Source organism: Nerophis ophidion, linkage group LG01 (assembly GCF_033978795.1).
Source record: "Nerophis ophidion isolate RoL-2023_Sa linkage group LG01, RoL_Noph_v1.0, whole genome shotgun sequence".
Taxonomy (NCBI): Eukaryota; Metazoa; Chordata; class Actinopteri; order Syngnathiformes; family Syngnathidae; genus Nerophis; species Nerophis ophidion.
In genome coordinates, this window is record NC_084611.1 from 7,268,990 (window position 1) to 7,296,770 (window position 27,781).

At 39.9% G+C, this 27,781-nt stretch overlaps 3 protein-coding genes across 3 annotated transcripts in view; 2 read left to right on the plus strand and 1 right to left on the minus strand.

The window, feature by feature from the left end:
• LOC133548443 (gastrula zinc finger protein XlCGF57.1-like) overlaps positions 1 to 27,781 on the minus strand; it is a 351,444-nt gene that overhangs the window by 253,092 nt on the left and 70,571 nt on the right. The window lies entirely within an intron of this gene.
• On the plus strand, positions 2,795 to 15,960 carry LOC133552582 (zinc finger protein OZF-like). The gene is made up of 2 exons (XM_061899894.1): positions 2,795 to 3,081; positions 14,359 to 15,960. Exons 1-2 carry the CDS (start codon positions 2,991 to 2,993, stop codon positions 15,657 to 15,659), a joined length of 1,392 nt encoding a protein of 463 aa, XP_061755878.1. The 5' UTR covers positions 2,795 to 2,990; the 3' UTR covers positions 15,660 to 15,960.
• LOC133549041 (zinc finger protein OZF-like) lies at positions 23,994 to 27,685 on the plus strand. The gene is made up of 2 exons (XM_061894157.1): positions 23,994 to 24,291; positions 26,066 to 27,685. The coding sequence occupies exons 1-2, from the start codon at positions 24,189 to 24,191 to the stop codon at positions 27,541 to 27,543; spliced, it is 1,581 nt and encodes a 526-aa protein (XP_061750141.1). The 5' UTR covers positions 23,994 to 24,188; the 3' UTR covers positions 27,544 to 27,685.

The following is a 27,781-nucleotide window of genomic DNA, read 5'->3' on the forward strand; positions in this document are numbered from 1 at the left end:
TAATTTGTTTATATAAATTTAGATTGTGTTATGATGTTTGTAATGGGGAAAGACGTTAATGTGTCTTGTTTTCATGTTTGTATTTGAGATAGTTGACATTTGAGGATGTCGTTGTGGTTTGTGTTAGATTAGATTAGATTATATTAGATCCGATTAGATTCGATTCGATTAGATTAGATTAGATAGTACTTTATTTATTCCGTCAGGAGAGTTCCTTCAGGAAAATTCAAATTTTCAGCACAATCCCATTCAAGATCAGACAAACATTACAGGGAGACAGAACAGGATCGCTGACGGGTCTGCCGGCTTCCAGCGCCCCTTACAAAAAAGGTGAGATACAGGTAAACAAGTGGGGGCTAATGGGAGAAAAAAATATAAGATTAAAATAAAATAAAAAAAATCAGTCTAAGCCTGGGCCCTGGAGAGGGTGTCCAGACTGAGGGCAAGGGAAAAAAAACAACTCATAGCCATAGTACACATCCCTCTTCCATGTGTGTAAGAGGGAAACATCAAACATCAAAGAACACAGAGGACATTAAAGACATTAAAGCAGCAGATACAAGCAGACACTTCTACATACAGCTATGAATAAAAAGTAAAAGAAACATATCCACTGTGGTGGCCTCTGCGGTGTTCCACGCCATCGTCTGCTGGGGAGGAGGGAGCATGGCCAGAGACAGGAGCAGACCCAACAAAGCAACCAAGACACTCTCGGCCAGTGTCCAGTCCGCATGGATGAGCGAGGATACGTCCAAGGAGACTGAGGTGTCCGACACCTGCTCACCCAGCCAAGACACCGCAAAGCCTCTCCGTCCCAGCGCTCAGTGCTAGCTCCACAGCCCTGTCCCCTCATCTGCATCTCCTCCAGTCCCTCCAAACAGACTCCGGTGTGGCAGAAACCCAGCAGCTGGTCTCCATGGCCAAAAGGCTACCGGGAGGCAGATCCAGAAGTCCACAAAAAAGCACCACAGAGGTCACGAAAGTGCCACCCCTTGTCACACAGTCCCAAAGGGTCCCGGACCAAAAGGCAAAAGAATATAATAACACATGAAAACAAGAGGGAAACACAAAAGGATGACACAAGAGCACAGAGCTCCTGCGAACAGCAGCCACTACAGCAGCGCCATCTTGGTTGTGGTTTGTGCACCCCTTTGGGACACTAGTGATTTAAATAAACATTGATTGATTGATTTAGCATGATAGCTGTTAACTGGTGATTAGTGATGTTAAGTGATTAAAATGGTAGTTATTGATTAGCAGTGCGATGAGGGCTTTCTGCTGGTGAGTGATTAGCACTACAGTTAGAGCCACCTATCGCCAGGTAGAAATGAGCAGTTTCACCAACATTTTGATGTGAAACCATATTACTAACTGTCTGCTGTTTTACAGGATTCATGGAAGTTTATTGTCATAGCAGCACACGATACACATGAGATGGCACACAATTTAGTAGCAGGTGAACAATAGGATTGGTCCTGGTGGAGATCTACACTCTGAGTGCTTTTCTTCTTTACTCAGAGTCATGATTTGACTTTCTAAAGGTTTTTTAACCAAAACAAATAAGTAGGTTGAAAAATATTTGTGTTTCTTGTAGTGTTTATAATTTTAGATTTTTTTCTTTGATGTTTGCCCTTTTTCTGGTTTGAACAACAGCCATCGAAAAAGTCTGTGTACTTGCTTGTGTGTGTGTGTGTGTATATATATATATATATATATATATATATATATATATATACACACACACACACACATATATATATATATATATATATATATATGTATATTAGGGGTGTTACAAAAAATCGATTCGAATACAAATCGAATCGAATACGTTGTGCGATTCAGAATCGATTCTCATTTTTAAAAAATAGATTCAAAAATATATATATATACAGTATATATATACAGTATATATATATATATATATATATATATATATATATTTTTTTTTTTAATCAATCCAACAAAACAATACACAGCAATACCATAACAATGCAATCCAATTCCAAAACCAAACCTGACCCAGCAACACTCAGAACTGCAATAAAGACACCAACACGACACAGAACAAACCAAAAGTAGTGAAACAAAAATGAATATTATCAACAACAGTATCAATATTAGTTATAATTTCAGCATAGCAGTGATTAAAAATCCCTCATTGACATTATCATTAGACATTTATAAAAATAAAAAAAAAGTGTCACAGTGGCTTACACTTGCATGGCATCTCATAAGCTGGACAACACACTGTGTCCAATATTTTCACAAAGATAAAATAAGTCATATTTTTGGTTCGTTTAATAGTTCAAACAAATTTACATTATTGCAATCAGTTGATAAAACATTGTCCTTTACAATTATAAAAGTTTTTTGTTTTTTTTAAATCTACTATTCTGCTAGCATGTCAGCAGACTGGGGTAGATCCTGCTGAAATCCTATGTAATGAATACATACAGAATCCTTTTGAATCGGAAAAATATCGTTTTTGAACCGAGAATCGAAACGAAAAAATCAATATATTATCAAATCGTGACCCCCAAGAATCAATATTGAATCGAATCGTGGGACACCCAAATATTCACAGCCCAGCCCTAATATATATATATATATATATATATATATATGTATATATATATATATATATATATATATATATATATAGTTGTCAATTATTTGACGTTAGATACTTTTGCAAACCATTGCTTTAAAACAAGATTAAAATGCCTTTATTTTGAAAGATAACTGCCTTGGAGTAGGAAACGGAAGTTGCTGACTTCTTGCGCATGCGCAAATGTACTTGAAGCCAACGAAAAAGATGAAGACCGCATGCTATAGTTTGTCGGAGATTCTTCGAATTCACGATCTTAAAGTCATATAATTCACAGCAAATATAGCAACACATATCTCAATTCGTATTTCTTAAAGCTACGAAACGCGCATTGAGTTTGGGGCGATATCTGAAGTGAAGATTGAAGACGTGATAGAAGATGGACGACTACTGCTATGCTAAGATGGCGACGTCATATAAAATAGAACATTCCAGCAAATCACCAACGGAGACAAAGATGAAAGATGAAGGTGAGTGAGTTGAAGTTTCGGCATTTGAAAATAATTTCAAGCCCTTATAAAAGGGATCTTTGCCGACTTTTCAACAATGTAAACAAAGAGCCGCCATGATTGTTAGCTTGAAGAAGGCAGTGGAGTTTTATTTATTGATTGATTAATTAAAACTTTTATTAGTAGATTGCACAGTTCAGTACATATTCCGTACAATTGACCACTAAATGGTAACACCCGAATAAGTTTTTCAACTTGTTTAAGTCGGGGTCCACCTTCATCAATTCATGGTACAAATATATACTATCAACATAATACAGTCATCACACAAGTTAATCATCATAGTATATACATTGAATTATTTACATTATTTACAATCCGGGGGGTGGGATGAGGAGCTTTGGTTGATATCAGTACTTCAGTCATCAACAGAGAAATGTGGACATTGAAACAGTGTAGGTCTTATTTAGTAGGATATGTACAGCCAGCAGAGAACATAGTGAGTTCACATAGCATAAGAACAAGTATATACATTAGAAGTACATTTGAGTTGTTTATAATCCGGGGAGATGGGATGTGAATGGAGGAGGGTATTAGTAAAGTGTTGAAGTTGCCTGGAGGTGTTGTTTTAGAGCGGTTTTGAAGGAATATAGAGATGCACTTACTTTTATACCTGTTGGGAGTGCATTCCACATTGATGTGGCATAGAAAGAGAATGAGTTAAGACCTTTGTTAGATTGGAATCTGGGTTTAACGTGGTTTGTGGAGCTCCCCCTGGTGTTGTGGTTATGGCGGTCATTTACGTTAAGGAAGTAGTTTGACATGTACTTCGGTATCAGGGAGGTGTAGCGGATTTTATAGACCAGGCTCAGTGCAAGTTGTTTTACTCTGTCCTCCACCCTGAGCCAGCCCACTTTGGAGAAGTGGGTTGGAGTGAGGTGTGATCTGGGGTGGAGGTCTAAAAGGAGATGAAAGAATGCAAAAGTCAAATGAAGAAACTGAAAGTAAAAACAAAAACCCTGTTAGGCTCGTCTGGTGTGTTTTTTTTGTATTCATCATGTCGTGGTTTTGAGGTGAGGTGAGTATTATGTCACATTTAACAAAGTCTCTGTACAGTTTGTCGTGCCGCCAAGTAACAGAAAAGAACGGTGTTGTGCCGTATTATGCACCCCCGCCGTAGAATGGCGGGAGGGCGCTTACGTCACTCGTCTCGAAAACTATAACTAAACTCTGCTGTAATGACCGAAGTGGCTGAAATCGCTCTTTCGGCATAAAAAAGTACATAACAAGGTGAAATAATCCAAGTTTTTCTTACTTGTGGATGATTTCGCCGTCATTCATTGAGATAAGGCGAAAACAATAACCATTTAATATTGGAATATGTGCTGTCTCGAAAATGTTGTATTGTCTACCTTGAGAGCTTACTGTAAAGAATATAAATACCAAAGTAAGCCTCTACATGTACTTTTTTAGAGACATCAATGAGAACGAATGTTTGCTACTTCATTCGACGTGTTGTCGTGATCCAATACTCGTATTTTAAAAATATGACATTTCCTTTAAAGGGGAACATTATCACCAGACCTATGTAAGCGTCAATATATACCTTGATGGTGCAGAAAAAAGACCATCTATTTTTTTAACCGATTTCCGAACTCTAAATGGGTGGATTTCGGCAAATTAAACGCCTTTCTGTTTAATGCGCTGGAGGCGATGACGTCAGAATGTGACGTCGCCGAGGTAACACACCCACCATTTTCATTTTCAACACATTACAAACACAGGGTCTCAGCTCTGTTATTTTTAGTTTTTTTGACTATTTTTTGGAACCTTGGAGACATCATGCCTCGTTGGTGTGTTGTCGGAGGGTGTAACAACACTAACAGGGAGGGATTCAAGTTGCACCACTGGCCCCAAGATGCCAAAGTGTCTGCCGCCAGACCCCCATTGAATGTGCCAGAGTGTCTCCACATTTTACCGGCGATGCTAAGACAGACATGGCACAGAGATGTATGGATAACCTGCAGATGCATTTGCAACGATAGTCAACGAAATCACAAAGGTGAGTTTCGTTGATGTTGACTGCCAGCTAATCGATGCTAGCATGCTACGCTAATCGATGCTAACATGCTAATTACCGGCGGTGCACAGAGATGTATGGATAACCTGTAGATGCATTTGCAACTATATTACGTTTCCTTCCACCCACATTTAATGCGAAAAAAACACTTACCAATCAATGGATTTAAGTTGCTCCAGTGTCAAAAGATGCGAAAGTCCTGATCGTTTGGTCCGCACATTTTACCGGCGATGCTAACGCAGCTATTCGGCCATGCTATGGCTATGAATAGCGTCAATAGCTATTCGCTCAATAGCTTCAGTTTCTTCTTCAATACTTTCATACTCCAACCATCTGTTTCAATAGATGCGTAATCTGTTGAATCGCTTAAGTCGCTGAAATCCGAGTCTGAATCCGAGCTAATGTCGCTATATCTTGCTGTGGTATTCCCATTGTTTGTTTACATTGGCAGCACTGTGTGACGTCACAGGGAAATGGATAGTGGTTTCGAAGATAGCGAAAATAAGCCACTTTAAAGCTTTATTTAGGGATATTCCGAGGCTGGTAAAATTTGGAAAAAAACATAAAAAAAATACAACAAGCCACTGGGAACTAACTTTTATTGTTTTTAACCCTTTTGAAATTGTGATAATGTTCCCCTTTAACTTATAGAAGCTCATGAGTGGATGGATGAATACATAAATAAATGCATCTGATATCTACCATTGATTTGGTTTGAATACGTTTCAAATTGAACATTCACAAATAACGTTATCAAAAATACTTGAAGTATCAGAGGTGGAGTTATGGTGGGGGCGCATTTTCAAGCAAGACGTTGATGCCACCTGCCTGAAAATGCACCCCCACCATAACTCCACTTCTGGTGGTCCAATCATCACATGGTTTTCACTGTACACAGGGGGGCGGGGCTATGAAGAGTAACCAGGGTGAGTGTCATGTCTCTATGAGGTCCCTAGCCAGAGATAGATGAGGGGTGCATTCTCAGGCAGGTGGAATCAACATCTTGCCAGAAAAAGCACCCTCACCATAACTCCGCCTATGGAGGTCCAATCATCACATGGTTTTCACTGTACACAGGGGGGGCTATGATGAGTAACCAGGGTGAGTTTCATGTCTTTATGAGGTTCTTAGCCAGAGATAGATGGGGGGAGTGAGGAGGGTGCATTTTCAGGCAGGATGTTTATTCCACCTGCCTGAAAATGCACCCCCACCATAACTCCGCCTCTGGAGGTCCGATCATCACACAGGTTTCACTGTACACAGGGGGGGGGGCTATGAAGAGTAACCAGGGTGAGTGTCATGTCTCTATGAGGTCCCTAGCCAGAGATAGATGAGGGGTGCATTCTCAGGCAGGTGGAATCAACATCTGGCCTGAAAATACACCCTCCCCCCATAACTCCGCCTCTGGATGTCCAATCATCACATGGTTTTCACTGTACACAGGGGTGGCTATGATGAGTAACCAGGGTGAGTTTCATGTCTTTATGAGGTTCCTAGCCAGAGATAGAGGGGGGGGTGCATTTTCAGGCAGGATGTTGATTCCACCTGCCTGAAAATGCACCCCCACCATAACTCCGCCTCTGGAGGTCCAATCATCACATGGTTTTCACTGTACACAGGGGTGGCTATGATGAGTAACCAGGGTGAGTTTCATGTCTTTATGAGGTTCCTAGCCAGAGATAGAGGGGGGGGGGTGCATTTTCAGGCAGGATGTTGATTCCACCTGCCTGAAAAAGCACCCCCACCGTGACTCCGCCTCTGGAAGTCCGATCATCACATGGTTTTCACTGTACGCAGATGGAGGGCTATGAAGAGTAACCAGGGTGAGTGTCATGTCTCTATGAGGTTCCTAGCCAGAGATAGATGAGAGGTACATTCTCAGGTAGGTGGAATCAACTTCTTGCCTGGAAATGCACCTCCCCCCATAACTCCGCCTCTGGAGGTCCAATCCTCACATGGTTTTCACTGTACACAGGGGGGGGGCTATGATGAGTAACCAGGGTGAGTTTTATGTCTTTATGAGGTTCCTAGCCAGAGATAGATGGGGAGGCATTTTCAGGCAGGATGTTGATTCCACCTGCCTGAAAATGCACCCCCACCATAACTCCGCCTCTGGAGGTCCGATCATCACACAGGTTTCACTGTACACAGGGGGGGGGGGGGCTATGAAGAGTAACCAGGGTGAGTGTCATGTCTCTATGAGGTCCCTAGCCAGAGATAGATGAGGGGTGCATTCACAGGTAGGTGGAATCAACATCTGGCCTGAAAATACACCCTCCCCCCATAACTCCGCCTCTGGATGTCCAATCATCACATGGTTTTCACTGTACACAGGGGTGGCTATGATGAGTAACCAGGGTGAGTTTCATGTCTTTATGAGGTTCCTAGCCAGAGATAGAGGGGGGGGGGGTGCATTTTCAGGCAGGATGTTGATTCCACCTGCCTGAAAAAGCACCCCCACCGTGACTCCGCCTCTGGAGGTCCAATCATCACATGGTTTTCACTGTATACAGGGGGGTCTATGATGAGTAACCAGGGTGAGTATCATGTCTCTATGAGGTTCCTAGCCAGAGATAGATGAGAGGTACATTCTCAGGTAGGTGGAATCAACTTCTTGCCTGGAAATGCACCTCCCCCCATAACTCCGCCTCTGGAGGTCCAATCATCACATGGTTGTCACTGTATACAGGGGGGGGGGGCTATGACGAGTCACCGGGGTGAGTATCATGTCTTTATGACGTTTCTAGCCGGAGATAGATGGGAGTTACATTCTCAGGCAGGTGCAATCAACGTCTTGCCTGAAAATGCCCCCCCACCATAACCCCACCTCTGGTACTTCGGGTACTTTTGGTAACGTTATTTGTGAATGTTCAATTAGAAACTTCTTAAAACCAAATCAATGGTAGATATCAGATGCATTCATTCATTTATTCATCCATCCACCCATGAGCTTCTTGTTAAAGGCCTACTGAAAGTAAATGTTGTCTATCTGTGTTGGCCCTGCGATGAGGTGGCGACTTGTTCAGGGTGTACCCCGCCTTCCGCCCGATTGTAGCTGAGATAGGCGCCAGCGACCCCAAAAGGGAATAAGCGGTAGAAAATGGATGGATGGATGGATGAAAGCCACTACTAGCGACCACGCAGTCTGATAGTTTAAATATCAATGATGAAATATTAACATTGCAACACATGCCAATACGGCCGCTTTAGTTTACTAAATTGCAATTTTAAATTTCCCGCGAGGTATCCTGTTAAAAATGTCGCGGAATGATGACGCTTATGATGACGCGTGACGTCTCGGATTGTAGCGGACATTTTTTTCCGGCCCGATCCAAGCCTTAAGTAGTCTGCTTTAATCGCATAATTACACAGTATTCTGGACATCTGTGTTGCTGAATCTTTTGTAATTTGTTCAATTAATACCGTTCTCAGACAATGGCAATAAAAACTTTTCTGATTCTGATTCTGATAATGGAGAACTCAAAGTAGAAAGATGGAGGTGGGAAGCAGTGCACTGCAGCTGCCTTTAGCCTCACAAACACAGCCGGTGTTTCCTTGTTTAAAATTCCCGAAGGTGAAGCTTTACTACGGAACAGAGCGGTCAAGCGAACATGGATCCAGACCACATGTAAACCGGCAGGTTTCAGTGAGAAAATTGTGGTAATAAGTCGGCTCTTACCGGAGACATCAGCGGAGCTTGTATCCTGCTGCAGCTGCGTGGCTTCCCTCAGAGACACTGGCGGTCAACACACCCGTGGCCACACTCCTTCGACTTTCTGGTACTGTATAATCTCACTAAAACTCTAGCAGCACCATAGGCAGATAAGGGATTTTCCAGAATTATCCTAGTAAATGTGTCTAATAACATCTGAATCGCTCTCCCTGCCCTCGCCTTTTTATTGTTTTATTTTTTTTCTCGTCCTTCACTCTCATTATCCTCATCCACAAATCTTTCATCCTTGCTCAAATTAATGGGGAAATTGTCGCTTTTTTTCGGTCTGAATCGCTCTAGCTGCTGGTGGCCATGATTGTAAACAATGTGAGGATGTGAGGAGCTCCACAACCCGTGACGTCACGCGCACATCGTCTGCTACTTCCGGTAAAGGCAAGGCTTTTTTATTAGCGACCAAAAGTTGCAAACTTTATGGTCGATGTTCTCTACTAAATCTTTTCAGCAAAAATATGGCAATATCACGAAATGATCAAGTATGACACGTAGAATGGACCTGCTATCCCCGTTTAAATAAAATCGCATTTCAGTAAGCCTTTAAGGAAAATGTCATATTTTTTAAATTCAAGTATTGGATCAAGTATTGGATCAAGACAACATGTCGAATGAAGCGGCAAACATTTGTTCTCCTTGATGTCTCTAAAAAGTACATATAGAGGCTTACTTTGGTGTATATATTCTTTTCAGTAAGCTGTCAAAGAAGAAATACTACATTTTCGGGACAGCAAATATTCCAATATTAAATGGTTATTGTTTTCGCCTTATCTGAATAGCCTGAATGACGGCGGAATCATTAAAGGCCCACAATTTTGAATCCGTTCACAAGTAAGGAATACTTGGATTATTTCACCTTGTTATGTACTTTTCTTTATGCCGAAAGAGGCGATTTCAGCCACTTCGGTCATTACAGCCCAGTTTAAATATACTTTTTGAGACGAGTGATGTAAGCGCGCTCCCGCCAGGGGGTGCATAATACGGCGGGGGTGCATAATACGGCACAACAATGGACGTGTTCAAGTCATGAGCAACGTGTTTTGAAGACTAGCCTACAGTTGTTGGGTCGCTCTCTGAATTGTTTAAAGGGAAACACTATCACAATTTCAAAAGGGTTAAAAACAATAAAAAAATCAGTTCCCAGTGGCTTGTTGTATTTTTTTAAGTTTTTTTCAAAATTTTACCGGTCTCGGAATATCCCTAAATAAAGCTTTAAAGTGCCTTATTTTCGCTCTCTGCGAAGACACTGGCCATTTCCCTGTGACGTCACACAGTGCTGCCAATGTAAACAAACAATGGGAATACCACAGCAAGATATAGTGACATTAGCTCGGATTCAAACTCGGATTTCAGCGATTTAAGCGATTCAACAGATTACGCATGTATTGAAACAGATGGTTGGAGTATGAAAGTATTGAAGAAGAAACTGAAGCTATTGAGCGGATAGCTATTGACGCTATTCATAGCCATAGCATGGCCGAATAGCTGCGTTAGCATCGCCGGTAAAATGTGCGGACCAAACGATCAGGACTTTCGCATCTTTTGACACTGGAGCAACTTAAATCCGTCGATTGGTAAGTGTTTTTTTCGCATTAAATGTTGGTGGAAGGAAACTTAATATAGTTGCAAATGCATCTGCAGGTTATCCATACATCTCTGTGCCATGTCTGCTTTAGCATCGCCGGTCAAATGTGGAGACACTCTGGCACATTCAATGGGGGTCTGGCGGCAGATTTCTTGCCACTTTCGCATCTTCGGGCCAGTGGTGCAACTTGAATCCCTCCCTGTTAGTGTTGTTACACCCTCCGACAACACACCGACGAGGCATGATGTCTCCAAGGTTCCAAAAAATAGTCGAAAAAACGGAAAATAACAGAGCTGAGACCCGGTGTTTGTAATGTGTTGAAAATGAAAATGGTGGGTGTGTTACCTCGGCGACGTCACATTCTGACGTCATCGCCTCCAGCGCGATTAACAGAAAGGCGTTTAATTCGCCAAAATTCACCCATTTAGAGTTCGGAAATCGGTTAAAAAAATGTATGGTCTTTTTTCTGCACCATCAAGGTATATATTGACGCTTACATCGGTCTGCTGATAATGTTCCCCTTTGATCAAAACAGAAGAGTTCCTCTTTCCTATGTTTGGCAAATGCCACTAATACCTGGATTATTCGCCGCCATCTCTCCAGTGGTTAGCTCCGTGTGGAAACAGGTTATTATGAAGCTAGCTGTGGCGTGGTCTTTCTGTCGTCACTTCCTCTCCGAACTCAGTTTGTAAACGATCAACGAGTCTATACAAAGATAAGAGCCGGAGATTCCACAAATACACAGAGACTAAACTATGAAGCTAAAGCTAGTAAGAACAATCCATACTCTACGAAACACTTCTTGTGTTGTTGTGAACGGCATCACCATGTAAGATCAATGTACAAACAGAAAGGCAATTGCAACTTGAGAGGCTTTTTTTTTTACAGCCTCAAGTTCTCTCAAAACTCACACTTTGTGCTTTGATTGGTTGATTTTTTTTTAAAAAATTTAAATTCATGACACAAAAAGCAAACAATTTTTTGTGGTAAAATAAGTGTGAGAGGTAAGAAACGGAAGTCAGAAAAATGTAAACAGAAAACCTGAATTTGATTTGTTTTTCATTTTGCTATAGTCATTTTAATTTATTGTTACTATGATTTTTATTTTACGTGTTATTTATTATTTACTGATGTATATCTGCTTGTTCTTTTATTTTATATTTAGAATAGAATTTTGGTGGTCCTGGTTTTACGTTTTCAAATGAATAAATAATGGTGCTATTTATCTTAATTCCAAAATGACTCGAAATAATTGTGATTATTAAGTTTTGCCATAATTGTCCAGCCCTAGACGAGGTTTTGGAAAAGACCTCACGATAAACTATATATCACGCTACTAGAGTCACGATACAATAGTCTATTGTAATATTGGGACATGGAGTTTTACTCCCATTATTATAAAGTTACTGAAAAATTTAAAGAAACAGCTTAAAATAAATGTTGTACATATGTATACAAGGTGCCAGTTATTATTTAATGGACAAATTGTATCAAAAACAAAGTAAATAAAATTATCATTGCAATTTTACACAAAGTGGATATAATTTATTACATTTAACATCTACAAAAGCTCTCTACTTTTTAACTACAGACTTCTTTGATCCAGATATTATCTTTTTTAGTTTTGCGATGTATTTCAATGTTGACTTTTTCCCCACTGTTAATGTCCATGGAAGCAGATGTTTTCTACTTTCTGTGATTCTAGCTGAATTTTTCTGAGTCTATGACAAGTCATGTAAACATTGACCCATCATTCTGGCAAGGCACTAAATGAATGGCCATGAAACACTACACACTAGGGTGGTCCCGATACCAATCATTTAGTACCGGTACTAAATGTATAGATACTTTTCCAAAGAAAGGGAATTATGAACAATGTCAATATTGGCTTTATTATAACAGAAAATTTTACACTACATTAAACAGAATTGAACAAGGTTAAAGGGGAACATTATCACCAAACCTATGCAAGCGTCAATATGTACCTTGATGTATTTTTTTAACCAATTTCCGAACTCTAAATGGGTGAATTTTGGAAAATTAAACGCCTTTCTGTTTATCGGTCTTTTAGCGATGACGTCAGAACGTGACGTCACCGAGGTAACACACCCGCCATTTTCATTTTCACATTACAAACACCGGGTCTCAGCTCTGTTATTTTCCGTTTTTTCGACTATTTTTTGGAACCTTGGAGACATCATGCCTCGTCGGTGTGTTGTCGGAGGGTGTAACAATACTAACAGGGAGGGATTCAAGTTGCACCACTGGCAAGAAATTTGCCGCCAGACCCCCATTGAATGTACCAGAGTGTCTCCACATTTGACCGGCGATGCTAAGACAGACATGGCACAGAGATGTATGGATAACCTGCAGATGCATTTGCAACGATTAAGTCAACGAAATCACAAAGGTGAGTTTTGTTGATGTTGTTGACTTATGTGCTAATCAGACATATTTGGTCACGGCATGACTGCCGGATAATCAATGCTAACATGCTATTTACGCTAGCTGTATGTACATTTGAAACTAGATACCCACATTTAATGCGAAACAAACACTTACCAATCGACGGATTTAAGTTGCTCCAGTGTCACAAGATGCGAAAGTCCTGATCGTTTGGTCCGCACATTTTACCAGCGATGCTAATAAGGCAGCCATGCTATGGGCCACTTCATTAGGTACACCCACGCTATGGCCGAATAGCGTCAATAGCTATTCGCTCAATAGCTTCAATTTCTTCTTCAATTTCGTTTTTCGCTATCAGCCTCCATACTCCGACCATCTGTTTCAATACATGCGTAATCTGTTGAATCGCTTAAGCCGCTGAAATCCGAGTCTAAGTCCGAGCTAATGTCACTATATCTTGCTGTGGTAACCACCATGTTGTTTGTATTGGCAGCACTGTATGACGTCACAGGGAAATGGATAGTCGCATCGCAAATAACGAAAATCAAGAACTTTTAAGCTTTTTTTAGGGATATTCCGGGAGGTGTATAATTTTGAAAAAAAATCGAAAAATAAAACAAGCCACTGGGAACTAATTTTTATTGTTTTTAACCCTTTTGAAATTGTGATAATGTTCCCCTTTAAAATATAAATTAAAAGGCATTAAACACATTGCACTCAAAGAACGATTTTCAATGTTCCATATTACATATAGTCTGCTATAATCAAGGATTAGATTAGAATAGAAATTAACTTTTACTGACGTATTAAATTATTCATGATTTATGGTTGCCACTCCTGGTCTGTGCTTTAAGAAAAGTTCAATTATTAATTGTTAACTAAAGTACTAAAAACGAAACTATGGATAAATGTACACAGATAAGCCATGTAGCAGGTAAAACACATTTATTAAAGACAAAACACAAATGGTAGGAATTTGTTACAAAATGTCGTCATTTGACTTGCATTAGTTGACTGCTAATTGGTCAGTTTTAACTGTGCTAATATTTGGCATCAAGTTCTACGTATCTACATGTGCACAGCAGGGGAGCTGGTTAACTTCTGAGAGTAGTATGTGTGTTTGTGACAATGTCAACCTGTTGTCTGAGTGACGTCAGTGAGTGAGCGGGCGAGTGAAGAGAGAGCAGCAGGACAGGTGTAACAACTACATTATACCTGTCACTATTTAAACTACTTGTGCAGATCTGAATGCTTGGTATTAAAATGCACTTTGTGGGTGCATTTTGACACACTCAACATCAAGCGCCTTGGCTCTGTAGTCACCGCTGCACAGCGGCATTCAGATGAAATAGAACGGCACCCGTACTTTTCAAAGGTGGTATAGTACCGATTTCATTTGATTAGTACCGCAATACCTTATTAGTAGCAGTATACTGTACAACCCTACTACACACACATACAGTACATAAAAGAAAGTCTGTTTTTGTTGTTTGTGTCTTGCAGACGTCCAGCAGCTGATGGGTAATCCAGAAGAAGTTTCCCCTCAGTCAGGGGGGAGCTCCACTTTGAAGCAGGAGACTCCACAACCACCCTGCATTAAAAAGGAAGAGGAGGAACTCTGCATCACTCAGGAGGGAGAGTGTCTTCTAGGACGAGAGGAAGCTGATTACACCAAGTTTCCACTGACTGTTGTCTCTGTGAAGACTGAAGATGATGAAGAGAAACCACAAGTAGACAACCTCTTAGCTCCACTATCAGATAGTGAGGCTGAAGAGGAGGTTGAAGAACCTTTGAGCAGCGATACAGACTGTGAAGGTGATATGAGGACTCACACTGACAACAAACACTCGGAATGCTCAACAAAGAAGAATGGTAACAAATGTTTGAGCTGCTCAGTTTGTGGAGAAAGTTTTACCAAAAAAAGCCATTTGACTCAACACATGAAAACACACACTGGAGAAAAAATATTTAGTTGTTCAGTTTGTGGCAAAAACTTTTCTAAAAATGGCCAATTGACTCGACACATGAGAACACACACAGGAGAAAAAACATTTATTTGTTCAGTTTGTGGCGTAAGCTTTTTTCAAAATAGCAATTTGACTGGACACATGAGAACACACACTGGAGAAAAACCATTTAATTGTTCAATTTGTGGGAAAAGCTTTTCTGTTAAGAGGACTTTGACTGAACACATGAGAACACACACAGGAGAAAAACTATTTAAATGTTCAGTTTGTAACAAAAGATTTTCTCGAAATAGCTCTTTGACTGAACACATGAGAATGCACACAGGTGAAAAACCATGTATTTGTTCAATTTGTGGCAGAAGCTTTTCTCAAAATAGTATTTTGACTCAACACATGAGAACACACACAGGAGAAAAAACATTTAATTGTTCAGTTTGTGACAAAAGCTTTTCTCGAAATAGCTCTTTGACTGAACACATGAGAACACACACAGGTGAAAAGTCATTTAAATGTTCAGTTTGTGGCAAAAGCTTTTCTCTAAATAGCCATGTGACTCATCACATGAGAACACACACAGGTGAAAAACCATTTAGTTGTTCAGTGTGCGGCAAAAGCTTTTCTCAAAATGGCTCATTGTGTCGACACGTGAGAACACACACAGGTGAAAAACCATATAATTGTTCAGTTTGTGGCAAAAGCTTTCCTAATAATAGCTCATTGTGTCGACACATGAGAACACACGCTGGAGAAAAACCGTTTAGTTGTTCAGTGTGCTGTAAAAGATTCCAACATAACGCAGACGCAGTAAAACACTCAAGAACACACGAGGGAAAATAAGCAATTAGCTGTTTAGTTTGTGGTATGTTGCTCATATGTGGCGACATCCACCCTACCCAGGACCTCCTCACTGCTTCTTTCACAAATATCTGAGGTATTCATACAAACTTGGATTATTTGAAGTATAATCTTATCCACTCATGACCCCATGTCTTCTGTGTATCTGAAACCTTCCTGAACAGTAAAATAGATGATTTATTCTGTGTTATATGTGTCTTATGTTGCAGGATTGCACCAAGAAAAATTCCTAGTTTGTGAACCCGCTCTCAAACAATGGCAATAAAAACTATTCTGATTCTGAGTCAAGTGCTTTGTTACTCCTTCTTCGGTCGAGGGACTTGGGGCCTCATGTGTCAAGTTTGTGCACGCTCAAAAACCTGCACCACACCCTTTTTTACTGCAAAATTGAGATGAATCAAGTTGCCTCATACGCTCACTTCTGCAGGTTGTTGATACTTAAGCGACACACATAAGTGATGTTGGGTAAATGTTCCCACAAAGTGCCAACTTTTACTCTTCAGACTGACTGATGTGCAAATCAGAAACATATGAACAATTAACCCCCAGCACCCGAAACCCAACCCCCACCTCCCTCGACATTCGGGCATAACAGGTTCAATCCGGCCCGCGATATGAGTTTGCGAAGTTTAGAATTAAGCTGCATTTTTAATAAAAGAAAGTGCTGTTTTAAATATGTCCACTGGAGGTCACAATAGCAATTCTATTAGGCAAGCAAATAGCATCGCAAGTATACCAAGCAAGAGGTACACGGTAAAGCGGGGCTTTGACTCCTCCCCCTAAACCCAACTCTTTACCTGAAACTTTGAAAAGTATACTTGCATTTTTCACTTTCAAAAAAACAAACACAATTATGTCTAGTTGAGCAACAATCGCATTACCATGTTTAGTTTTTACAAATTTTGACTAATTGTTTTTTGTCTAGTATGCAGTTTGTGTTGTTATTATTATTGGCTTTTATCTAGTTTGCACTTTGTCTGTATTATTTCTATTATCATTATTATCGACTCATCTTTGCCTTATTCTATTTTTTATTTTCCTGTGTTGTAAATTAGCTTTGGCTACAAACACTATGATGCATACATTGGATAACTGATGTCTATGTTTTTGTATCAGTCCCTATTTCAAATAAACCTTTATATATATATATATATATATATATATATATATATATATATATACATATATATACATATATACATATATATACATATATACATATATACATATATATATATATATATATATATATATATATATATATATATATATATATATATATATATATATATATATATATATATATATATATATACATATATATATATATATATATATATATATATATATATATATATATATATATATACATATATATATATATATATATATATACATATATATATATATATATATATATACATATATATATATATATATATATATATAACCAGTGGATCTGGAGCCCCATATCAGCTCAAGGACGACCTGACCTCGACCTCCATGTTGACCTTCTATGACCCCAACAAGGTGCTGAAACTATCAGTACAGACGCCTCACAATACGGACTCTGTGCTGTTGTTCTGCTTAAAAACAAGGAAGAGTTGAGGCCCGTGACGCTGTGTGATGTCCTGGTGATCATGTCTAGTTTGGCTATGTTCTGTTTGGTTTTTGGATTTTTTCAGTTCTGTTTTTTCCACTCCCTGCTTTGTTTCCATGACAACCCATTAGTTTTCACCTGTCCTCATGTCATGCACCTTTTTCATATGGACTCATGCACCTGTTATCAATCACCACATCACTATTTAAGCCAGCAGTTGCCAGGCAGTGAGCATGGCGACATCACCCTCTATACAACCTTGTTATTAATGCTGATCATCCATGCTGCTCTTTTTCATGCTCTTTTCTTCATCCAAATAAGTTTTCTTTATTCATGCCATAGTTTGCAAGTTTGGTTTTTTGTCCATAGTTCGGACTTTGTGCAGGTTTATGTTCATACCCTTTGTTTTTGTAGTACTTTCTAGTGTTCAAATTAAAAGATGTCATTACCTTCACGCCTTGTCCGATCCAGTCGCTTCGCACCTCGGGAAAACAATCCACACCATAGTCCTGGTCTTGACACGCTGAAAGAACAAAGGTATTGCCAAGTGGAAAAAGAAGTTTTGGCACTGACTTGGGGATGTGAAAGGTTCAGAGACTTTCTGATCAGAAGACAATTTTCACCCAAAAAAATATCAAAAACCACTAGTTAGTTCAGGGGTCTCACACACGCGGCCCACGGGCCAATTGTGGCCCGCGAGACGTTATTTTGCGGCCCCCACCTTAATATGAAAGTTTAACCCTTCTATTATGTTGAAGGTCAATTTGACCCATTTCAGTTTTTGTGTTGATCAAAGTACTGGTTATCCTTTCTTTTTCTTGCTGAAATTTGGTGACTTTTCCTCATCTAGGGTCATGAACTGGTGTGTAAAATCTGGATACTTTGTTGTGTAGTGGAATGTCTTGCAGAGTGTGTGTACAAAGATGATGTTGCGGGTCATTTTGACCCAGACACTTTGATGTGGGTAAATAGCCAAAATAAACAAGTCTCTTTGATGTACTTTTTACTTTGATGTACAATTGTTTGTGTTTTGATTGCCTCTGAGACCCAGAGCCAGGTGTGTGAAGAGAGGGAACTTTCTCACACTTGTCCTTGTCACTGTTCTCATGTCATCTCTTTGACAAAGTCACCAAAAATGAGCTCCAGAAGGATGACATCTGAGGAAACAAGGACAAGTGTGAGAAAGTTCCCTCTCTTCACACACCTGGCTCTGGGTCTCAGAGACAATCAAAATACAAACAATTGTACATCAAAGTAAAAAGTACATCAAGGAGACATGTTTATTTTTGGATCCGAACAGCTATTTACCCACATTAAAGCGCCTGGGTCAAAATGACTCGCAACATCATCTTTTTATACAAACTCTGCACAAACATTCCACTACACAACAAAGTGTCCAGATTTACACACCAGTTCATGACCCTAGATGAGGAAAAGTCACCAGATTTCAGCAAGAAAAAGAAAGGAAAACCAGTACTTTGATCAACACAAAAACTGAAATGGGTCAAATTGACCCTTAACATAATACAATTGGAATAAAAAGTGTATTAATGTCACTTTTCTAAATGTTTATATAACCTAAAACAAAATTGTTATTGGTTTAACCTGTTTTCTTGACTGTTTTGAGAACATTTACATAGTACGGGTCAAAATGGCCCACAACATAATCAATGTCATTTTTCCAACATAATACAAGGGTTAATGTTAGTGCGGCCCGCGAGTTTTATATGAATGGCGCTTGACAGCGTTGTGTGCGGACCTGAAGGAATCTTACCAATTTCGGTGTGGTATGTGGCTCTCGAGGGCCGAACGTGGACGTCACTTGCATGATGCAAGCAGAGAAACGTTTTGCCGCTTTCCCACTAGACCCGCATGCGCTCTTCCTTCCTCTGTCCTTTCATCTCTAACCGACAGACAGAGAGTCGCTGGGCGAATCGGACCTGTAACACGTTAGTCGTGATGTTAGCCCGTTCGGGGGCTTAAAGGCCTACTGAAATGAGATGTTCTTATTTAAACGGGGATAGCAGCTCCATTCTATGTGTCATACTTCATCATTTCGCGATATTGCCATATTTTTGCTGAAAGGATTCAGTAGAGAACATCCACGATAAAGTTCGCAACGTTTGGTCGCTAATAAAAAAGCCTTGCCTGTTCCGGAAGTAGCAGACGATGTGCGCGTGACGTCACGGGTTGTGGAGCTCCTCACATCCTCACATTGTTTACAATCATGGCCACTAGCAGCTAGAGCGATTCTTACAGAGAAAGCGACAATTCCCCCATTAATTTCAGCAAGGATGAAAGATTCGTGGATGAGGATAATGAGAGTGAAGGACTAGAAAAAAAAAGTAAAAAAAAAAAAAAGGCGAGGGCAGTGAGAGCTATTCAGAATTTATTAGACACATTTACAAGGATCATTCTGGAATTAGCAGACGATGTGCCCTTGACGTCACGGGTTGTAGGGCTTCTCACATTGCTTATAATCATATCCACCAGCAGCAAGTGCAATTCGGACCGAGAAATCGACGAGTTCCCCATTAATTTGAGCGAGGATGAAAGTTTCCTGGATAAGGAAAGTAAGAGTGAAGCACTAAAAAAGAAAAAAAAAGGCGCCGGCTCCAGGCGATGGCAGTGTGAGCGATTCAGGTGTTATTAGACACAATTACTAGGATAATTCTGGAAAATCCCTTATCTGCTTATTGTGTTAATAGTGTTTTAGTGAGATTATAAAATCATACCTGAAAGTCGGAGGGCTGCGGTGAACGCCAGTGTCTCTGAGAGAAGCCAATGGAGGAGCCGACATCACAGCTGCCTTTTTGACAGCTGCAGGAGGAGGTCACATAATCCACTCAGGTTTCCGGTAAGAGCCGACTTAATATCACAATTTTCCCATCCCAAAACTTGCTGTTTGATGTAGAGAAACATGTCCGCTTGACCGCTCTGTGTTAAAGCTTCACAACAAAAAAAGAAACACCGGCTGAGTTTCGGTGCTAAAGGCAGCTGGAATCCACCGCTTTCCACCAACAGCATTCTTCTTTGACGTCTCCATTATTAATTGAACAAATTGCAAAAGATTCAGCAACACAGATGTCCAAAATACTGTGTAATTATGCGATGAAAAGAGCCGACTTTTGGCCGAAAGTGGTGCTGGGGTAATATGTCCGCTACAACCTGAGATGTCACAAACACACGTCATCATTCCGCGACCTTTTCAACAAGAAACTCCGCGGGAAATTAAAAATCTTAATTTAGTAAACTAAAGCGGCCGTATTGGCATGTGTTGCAATGTTAATATTTCATCATTGATATATAAACTATCAGACTGCGTGGTCGCTAGTAGTGGCTTTCAGTAGGCCTTTAATTGTGCTACCGTAACTGTAAACTCCACGGCGAGCCCCCTACTCCCGTTGGCTCCAGACCGAGACGATTTTTGTTATTTGGGTCCAAAACGGCTCTCACAACGTTCTGGGTTGCCTACCCCTGCGTTAGTGGAAAAGCGGCAAATGAATGAAAGCGACAGAAACCTGTCCGTCAGTAATAACAGTCCCCAATAACCTGGACTAGTTCAAACCATCCCATCCATCCATTTCCTACCGATTGTCCCTTTTGGGTTCGCGGGGGGTCTCTGGAGCCTATCTCAACTGCATTCAGGCAGTAGGCGGGGTACACCCTGGACAAGTTGCCACCTCATCACAGGGCCCAATTCAAACCGTTATTTGTTTTTTTTATTGTTTAATTTGCATTGCCTCACACGATGAACACTACATATATTTGTATTTGACGCCAGATAACACTCTGGGAGCCCTCACTTTTTTGCGCTTGCTGTCCAGGTACTTTCCCGGCTATTACCCGCCGACCGCCGTGTTGCTGTAGGGAGGGAAAGCGGAACGAAACACATTGTGTAAGTAACATTATTCTCCGTGCGTCGGCTAAATACAAATATATTCCACAACCCCAAACATGTCTTTTTCAAAGCCTGCAGTGAAGAGAAAGGTTAGTGATGAGCGAAGACAATTCCAGGAAAAGTGGAAGATGCAGTATTTGTAATATATTAAATATTATAAAATATGATATTCCTTGTTGAGCACAGGGGAACCCCGACGTGTCTTATTTGCACACGGCGAAAAATTCTCGTTTATATTTTGATTTTATTTTGTGTTGAAAATAAAAATAAAGACATTTAAAAAATGTTTTTTTAAGAATTTTTTTTTTAAAGGGGAACATTATCAGCAAACCTATGTAAGCGTCAATATATACCTTGATGGTGCAGAAAAAAGACCATCTATTTTTTTCAACCCATTTCCGAACTCTAAATGGGTGAATTTTTGCGAATTGAATGCCTTTCTGTTAATCGCGCTGGAGGCGATGACGTCAGAATGTGACGTCGCCGAGGTAACACACCCACCATTTTCATTTTCAACACATTACAAACACCGGGTCTCAGCTCTGTTATTTTCCGTTTTTTTGACTATTTTTTGGAACCTTGGAGACATCATGCCTCGTCGGTGTGTTGTCGGAGGGTGTAACAACACTAACAGGGAGGGATTCAAGTTGCACCACTGGCCCCAAGATGCCAAAGTGTCTGCCGCCAGACCCCCATTGAATGTGCCAGAGTGTCTCCACATTTTACCGGCGATGCTAAAGCAGACATGGCACAGAGATGTATGGATAACCTGCAGATGCATTTGCAACGATAGTCAACGAAATCACAAAGGTGAGTTTTGTTGATGTTGTTGACTTATGTGCTAATCAGACATATTTGGTCACGGCATGACTGCCAGCTAATCGATGCTAACATGCTATGCTAATCGACGCTAACATGCTATTTACTGGCGGTGTTAAAGCAGACATGGCAAAGATATGTATGGATAACTTGCAAATGCATTTGCAACGATAGTCAACGAAATCACAAAGGTGAGTTTTGTTGATGTTGACTGCCAGCTAATTAATGCTAACATGCTAAGCTAATCGATGCTAACATGCTATTTACCGGCGGTGCTAAAGCAGACATGGCACAGAGATGTATGGATAACCTGCAGATGCATTTTCAACTATATTACGTTTCCTTCCACCCACATTTAATGCGAAACAAACACTTACCAATCGACGGATTTAAGTTGCTCCAGTGTCACAAGATGAGAAAGTCCTGATTGTTTGGTCCGCACATTTTACCGGCGATGCTAACGCAGCTATTCGGCCATGCTATGGCTATGAATAGCGTCAATAGCTATTTGCTCAATAGCTTCAGTTTCTTCTTCAATATTTTCATACTCCAACCATCTGTTTCAATACATGCGTAATCTGTTGAACCGCTTAAGTCGCTGAAATCCGAGTTTGAATCCGAGCTAATGTCACTATATCTTGCTGTGGTATTCCCATTGTTTGTTTACATTGGCAGCACTGTGTGACGTCACAGGGAAATGGCCAGTGTCTTCGCAGAGAGTCGAAAATAAGGCACTTTAAAGCTTTATTTAGGGATATTCCGAGACCGGTAAAATTTTGAAAAAACTTCAAAAAATACAACAAGCCACTGGGAACTGATTTTTATTGTTTTTAACCCTTTTGAAATTGTGATAATGTTCCCCTTTAAGAAATGTTTAATATAGATATGCTTGTGCCTCTCAATTTAAGTTCTGAGTCGTGTTAAAAGTGGGTGAAAGTTCATGCTTGCAACTCTTATCTCCAACATTCTTCACTGGTCACTTGGCTTCTTCACCGAGGTCAGAAGGACAAACACCAGACGCTCAGACAAATTGTATTAGAATTGTATCCAATAGGGCAGTGGTTCTCAAATGGGGGTACGTGTACCCCTGGGGGTACTTGAAGGTATGTCAAGGGGTACGTGAGATTTAAAAAAAAAACGTTCTAAAAATAGCAACAATTCGAAAATCCTCTATAAATATATTTATTGAATAATACTTCAACAAAATAAGAATGCAATTTCATACACTATGAAAATAAATAAACAATGCAATATTCAGTGTTGACAGCTAGATTTTTTGTGGACATGTTCCATAAATATTGATGTTAAAGATTTCTTTTTTGGTGAAGAAATGTTTAGAAGTAAGTTGATGAATCCAGATGGATCTCTATTACAATCCCCAAAGAGGGCACTTTAAGTTGATGATTACTTCTATGTGGAGAAATCTGCATTTATAGTTGAATCACTTGTTTATTTTTCAACAAGTTGAGTTATTTTTATATCTTTTTTCCCAAATAGTTCAAGAAAGACCACTACAAATGAGCAATATTTTGCACTGTTATACAATTTAATGAATCAGAAAGTGATGACATAGTGCTGTATTTTACTTCTTTATCTCTTTTTTTTCAACCAAAGATACTTTGTTCTGATTAGGGGGTACTTGAATTTTAAAAAAAATGTTCACAGGGGGTACATCACTGAAAAAAGGTTGAGAACCACTGCAATAGGGAATAAATACTTCTGATTATAAGTTTATGCATATTGTCCTCTTTAAACATCTTCTGGCTCCAGATTTCACAAAAATGTCAGCAATAGGAAGAAGCAGATCTTCCTTAATTTGACCCCTTTTCATTTTATCCCATTTCTTTGTTTTTCCGAAACATGACAGTAAACAAATGAATAATATACCATAGTAAGCAAACACACATGAAATACATAAATAATATTCGTCTCTAGAAGAAAAATAAAGGTGATCGGAAGTTGCAAACTTCCGGCGCATGCGCAAACACATCGAACAGTGGTAAAGCGGAAGGTCCAAGATGGCGGACTAAGCGGCGTGGCTTTCCGGAGAAGTTTCACATTTACGATCTTATAGATTCAAAAATAGCATCAAATACCTCAACTATTCGCCTTTCCTTAAGCCCACGAAACAAATTTTGAGCGTGGAGCGACGGCGTGTTACCTGAAGTGAAGATTGAAGACGTGATAGAAGATGGACGACTACTGCTATGCTAAGATGGTGACGTCATGTCAAAGAGAAAGTGAAAGACAATCAGCGCCACCAACGGAGAACAATCTGAAAAGCGAAGATGAAGGTGAGTGTGTTGCGTTCCCTCATTTGAAAGCTATTTGAATTCCGAGCCCTAAAATTTGAAATAAGCCCACTTTGTTGAACAATGTAAACAAAGAACCTGTTAGCATTTTTAACTACATCAAAAATGGCGAAAATGTCTGTTAGAAGTTACTGCAGTAGTATCCTGCACTGGAAGAAATGCCTTAATTTAAATAAAAAGTGTTATTAATCGAGATTGGATGGTATATAGTTTGTTTTTTTATTAGTACTTGGCAATAGTGCTAATTGCTAATTGCTTGATCTACTTATCAGTCCGCTTCTAAAACTTGTAGCTCATCCTCCTTATATTCAGGCTCAAAAATATACAGTTCTGGATCATAATTTCTCCCATAAGTATGATTAATGGCACTCGTGAAGTCTGCCTTTAATAGTAATAGTTTTTTTTTATAGAAGAAATAGAGTGCAATGCCATTACCTGCATTGTTAGCTGACTGTTAGGTTTAGCTCGGTTGGTAGAGTGGCCGTGCCAGCAACTTTAGGGTTGCAGGTTCGATTCCCGCTTCCGCCAACCTAGTCACTGCCGTTGTGTCCTTGGGCAAGACACTTTACCCACCTGCCACCCACACTGGTTTGAATGTAACTTAGATATATTGGGTTTCACTATGTAAAGCGCTTTGAGCCACTAGAGAAAAAGCGCTACATAAATAGAATTCACTTCACTTCACTTTTGGCGTTTGTTTATGAGTTAGAATCAGTGATGGGCAGTCGTGCACAACAGATAGCGAAACTATGTAGCTTGCCTACAGTTCTCACTAGCGTGGCGTTAGCCTAGATCAGGGGTCGGGAACCTTTTTGGCTGAGAGAGCCATGAAAGCCAAATATTTCAAAATGTATTTCAATGACAGCCATATTATTTTTTTTCACCGAATACAACTAAATGCGTGCATTTTTAAGTAAGACCAACATTTTTAGAGTATAATAAGTATTTTATTATTTTTAATAGCATTGTTATTCTGAAGCTAACCAATAATAAATAAAATGTCATGTCTGTTGATCATGTTTTTGTTTGGCCGTGTGCTGTTTGTCCTTTGGACTCTTTAAGTTCCTGTTTTTTTTTCCACTCCCTTGTCTGGTTTCCTTGGTTACTCATTTTGTCCACCTGTCTCTGGTGGACAAAACGCCCGCTCACCTGCTTCCCGAGCACTAATCAGAGGCAGTATTTAAGCTCGTCTTTGCCAGTCAGTCGCCCCGTGCTGACTTGTTTCATGCCTTGCCATAGTTTCGTGCTTCATGCCATGCCAAGTAAGTTTTGTTTGATTTATGTTCTTAGTCTGTTTATGCGTTAGCTTTGTTCTTTAGCCCAAGTTGTGCCTCCGCTGTGAGCGTTTTTTGTTTGTATATTTTTTTTGTTAAAATTAAATCTTGTTTTTACCTAAATGCCATGTCCCGAGTAGTCCGTCTGCTACTTCTTACCATTAATGCGACTTCTTGAACAGATGGGGTAGTAAACGGATGGATGGATATAAATGCATCAGAATGTTTTATATTTTGCACATTATTTTTAGCACTGTGATTACCAGCGAAATTATTCATAATTATCGCGTTGAGCAATGTCAGCTAAGATTTATCTGAGAGCCAGATGCAGTCATCAAAATAGCCACATCTGGCTCTAGAGCCATAGGTTCCCTACCCCTGGCGTAGATCCTTTTTTGAAGCCGTAGTGATACCGAACTACCCTGCTACACACACATACAGTACATATAAGAAAGTGTATTTTATTTGTTTGTGTCTTGCAGACGTCCAGCAGCTGATGGGTAATCCAGAAGAAGTTTCCCCTCAGTCAGGGGGGAGCTCCACTTTGAAGCAGGAGACTCCACAACCACCCTGCATTAAAAAGGAAGAGGAGGAACTCTGCATCACTCAGGAGGGAGAGTGTCTTCTAGGACGAGAGGAAGCTGATTACACCAAGTTGCAACTGACTGTTGTCTCTGTGAAGACTGAAGATGATGAAGAGAAACCACAAGTAGACAACCTCTTAGCTCCACTATCAGATAGTGAGGCTGAAGACGAGGTTGAAGAACCTTTGAGCAGCGATACAGACTGTGAAGGTGATATGAGGACTCACACTGACAACAAACACTCTGAATGCTCTTCAAAGAAGAGAGGTAAAACATGTTTGAGCTGCTCACATTGTGCTGAAAGTTTTACTAAAAAGAGCCAGTTGACTCAGCACATGAGAGCACACACAGGTGAAAAACCTTATAATTGTTCGGTTTGTGGCAAAAGCTTTTCTCAAAAAAGCTTTTTAAGTCGACACATGAGAACACACACAGGTGAGAAGCCATTTAATTGTTCAGTTTGTGGCAAAAGGTTTTCTCAAAAAAGCTTTGCGAGTCGACACATGAGAACACACACAGGTGAAAAACCATTTAATTGTTCAGTTTGTGGTAAAAGTTTTTCCCGAAATTGCAGTTTGACTGAACACATGAGAACACACACAGGTGAAAAAACATTTAATTGTTCAGTTTGTGGCAAAAGCTTTTCTCAAAATTGTGGTTTGACTCGACACATGAGAACACACACAGGTGAAAAACCATTTAATTGTTCAGTTTGTGATAAAAGATTTTCTCTAAATTGCAGCTTGACTGAACACATGAGAACACACACAGGTGAAAAAACATTTAATTGTTCAATTTGTGGCAAAAGCTTTTCTCAAAATAGCAATTTGACTCAACACACGAGAACACACATAGGTGGAAAACCATTTAATTGTTCAGTTTGTGGTGAAGGTTTTTCTCAAAATTGCCGTTTGACTCGACACATGAGAACACACACAGGTGAGAAACCATTTAAGTGTTCAGTTTGTGGCAAAAGCTTTTCTCAAAATTGCCATTTGACTCAACACATGAGAACACACACAGGTGAAAAAACGCGTAATTGTTCGGTTTGTGGCAAAGTCTTTTATCGAAATACCTCTTTGACCCAACACATGAGAACACACACCGGTGAAAAACCATTTAATTGTTCAATTTGTGGCAAAAGCTTTTCTCAAAATAGCATTTTGACTCAACACATGAGGACACACACAGGTGAAAAACCATTTAATTGTTCAGTTTGTGGTAAAAGCTTTTCTGTAAATTGCAGTTTGACTCAACACACGAGAACACACACAGGTGAAAAACCATTTAAGTGTTCAGTTTGTGGCAAAAGCTTTTCCCAAAATAGCAATTTGACTCAACATATGAGAACACACACTGGTGATAACAACATGTAATTCTTCAGTTTGTACCAAAATCTTTTATCAAAATACCTTTTTGACTGAACACATGAGAACACACACGGGTGAAAAAACATTTAGTTGTTCAGTGTGCTGTAAACGTTTCCCACATAATGCAGACGCAGTAAAACACATAAGAACACAGAAGGCAAAATTTGCTGTTTGGTTTGTGGTATGTTGCTCATATGTGGCGACATCCACCCTACCCAGGACCTCCTCACTGCTTCTTTCACAA

Coding starts and splice junctions, on each gene's coding strand:
- LOC133552582 (XM_061899894.1), top strand. CDS start 2,991: ATGGACGACTACTGCTATGCTAAGATGGCGACGTCATATAAAATAGAA. Junction 3,082..14,358: donor GACAAAGATGAAAGATGAAG/GTGAGTGAGTTG, acceptor TGTGTCTTGCAG/ACGTCCAGCAGCTGATGGGT.
- LOC133549041 (XM_061894157.1), top strand. CDS start 24,189: ATGGACGACTACTGCTATGCTAAGATGGTGACGTCATGTCAAAGAGAA. Junction 24,292..26,065: donor TCTGAAAAGCGAAGATGAAG/GTGAGTGTGTTG, acceptor TGTGTCTTGCAG/ACGTCCAGCAGCTGATGGGT.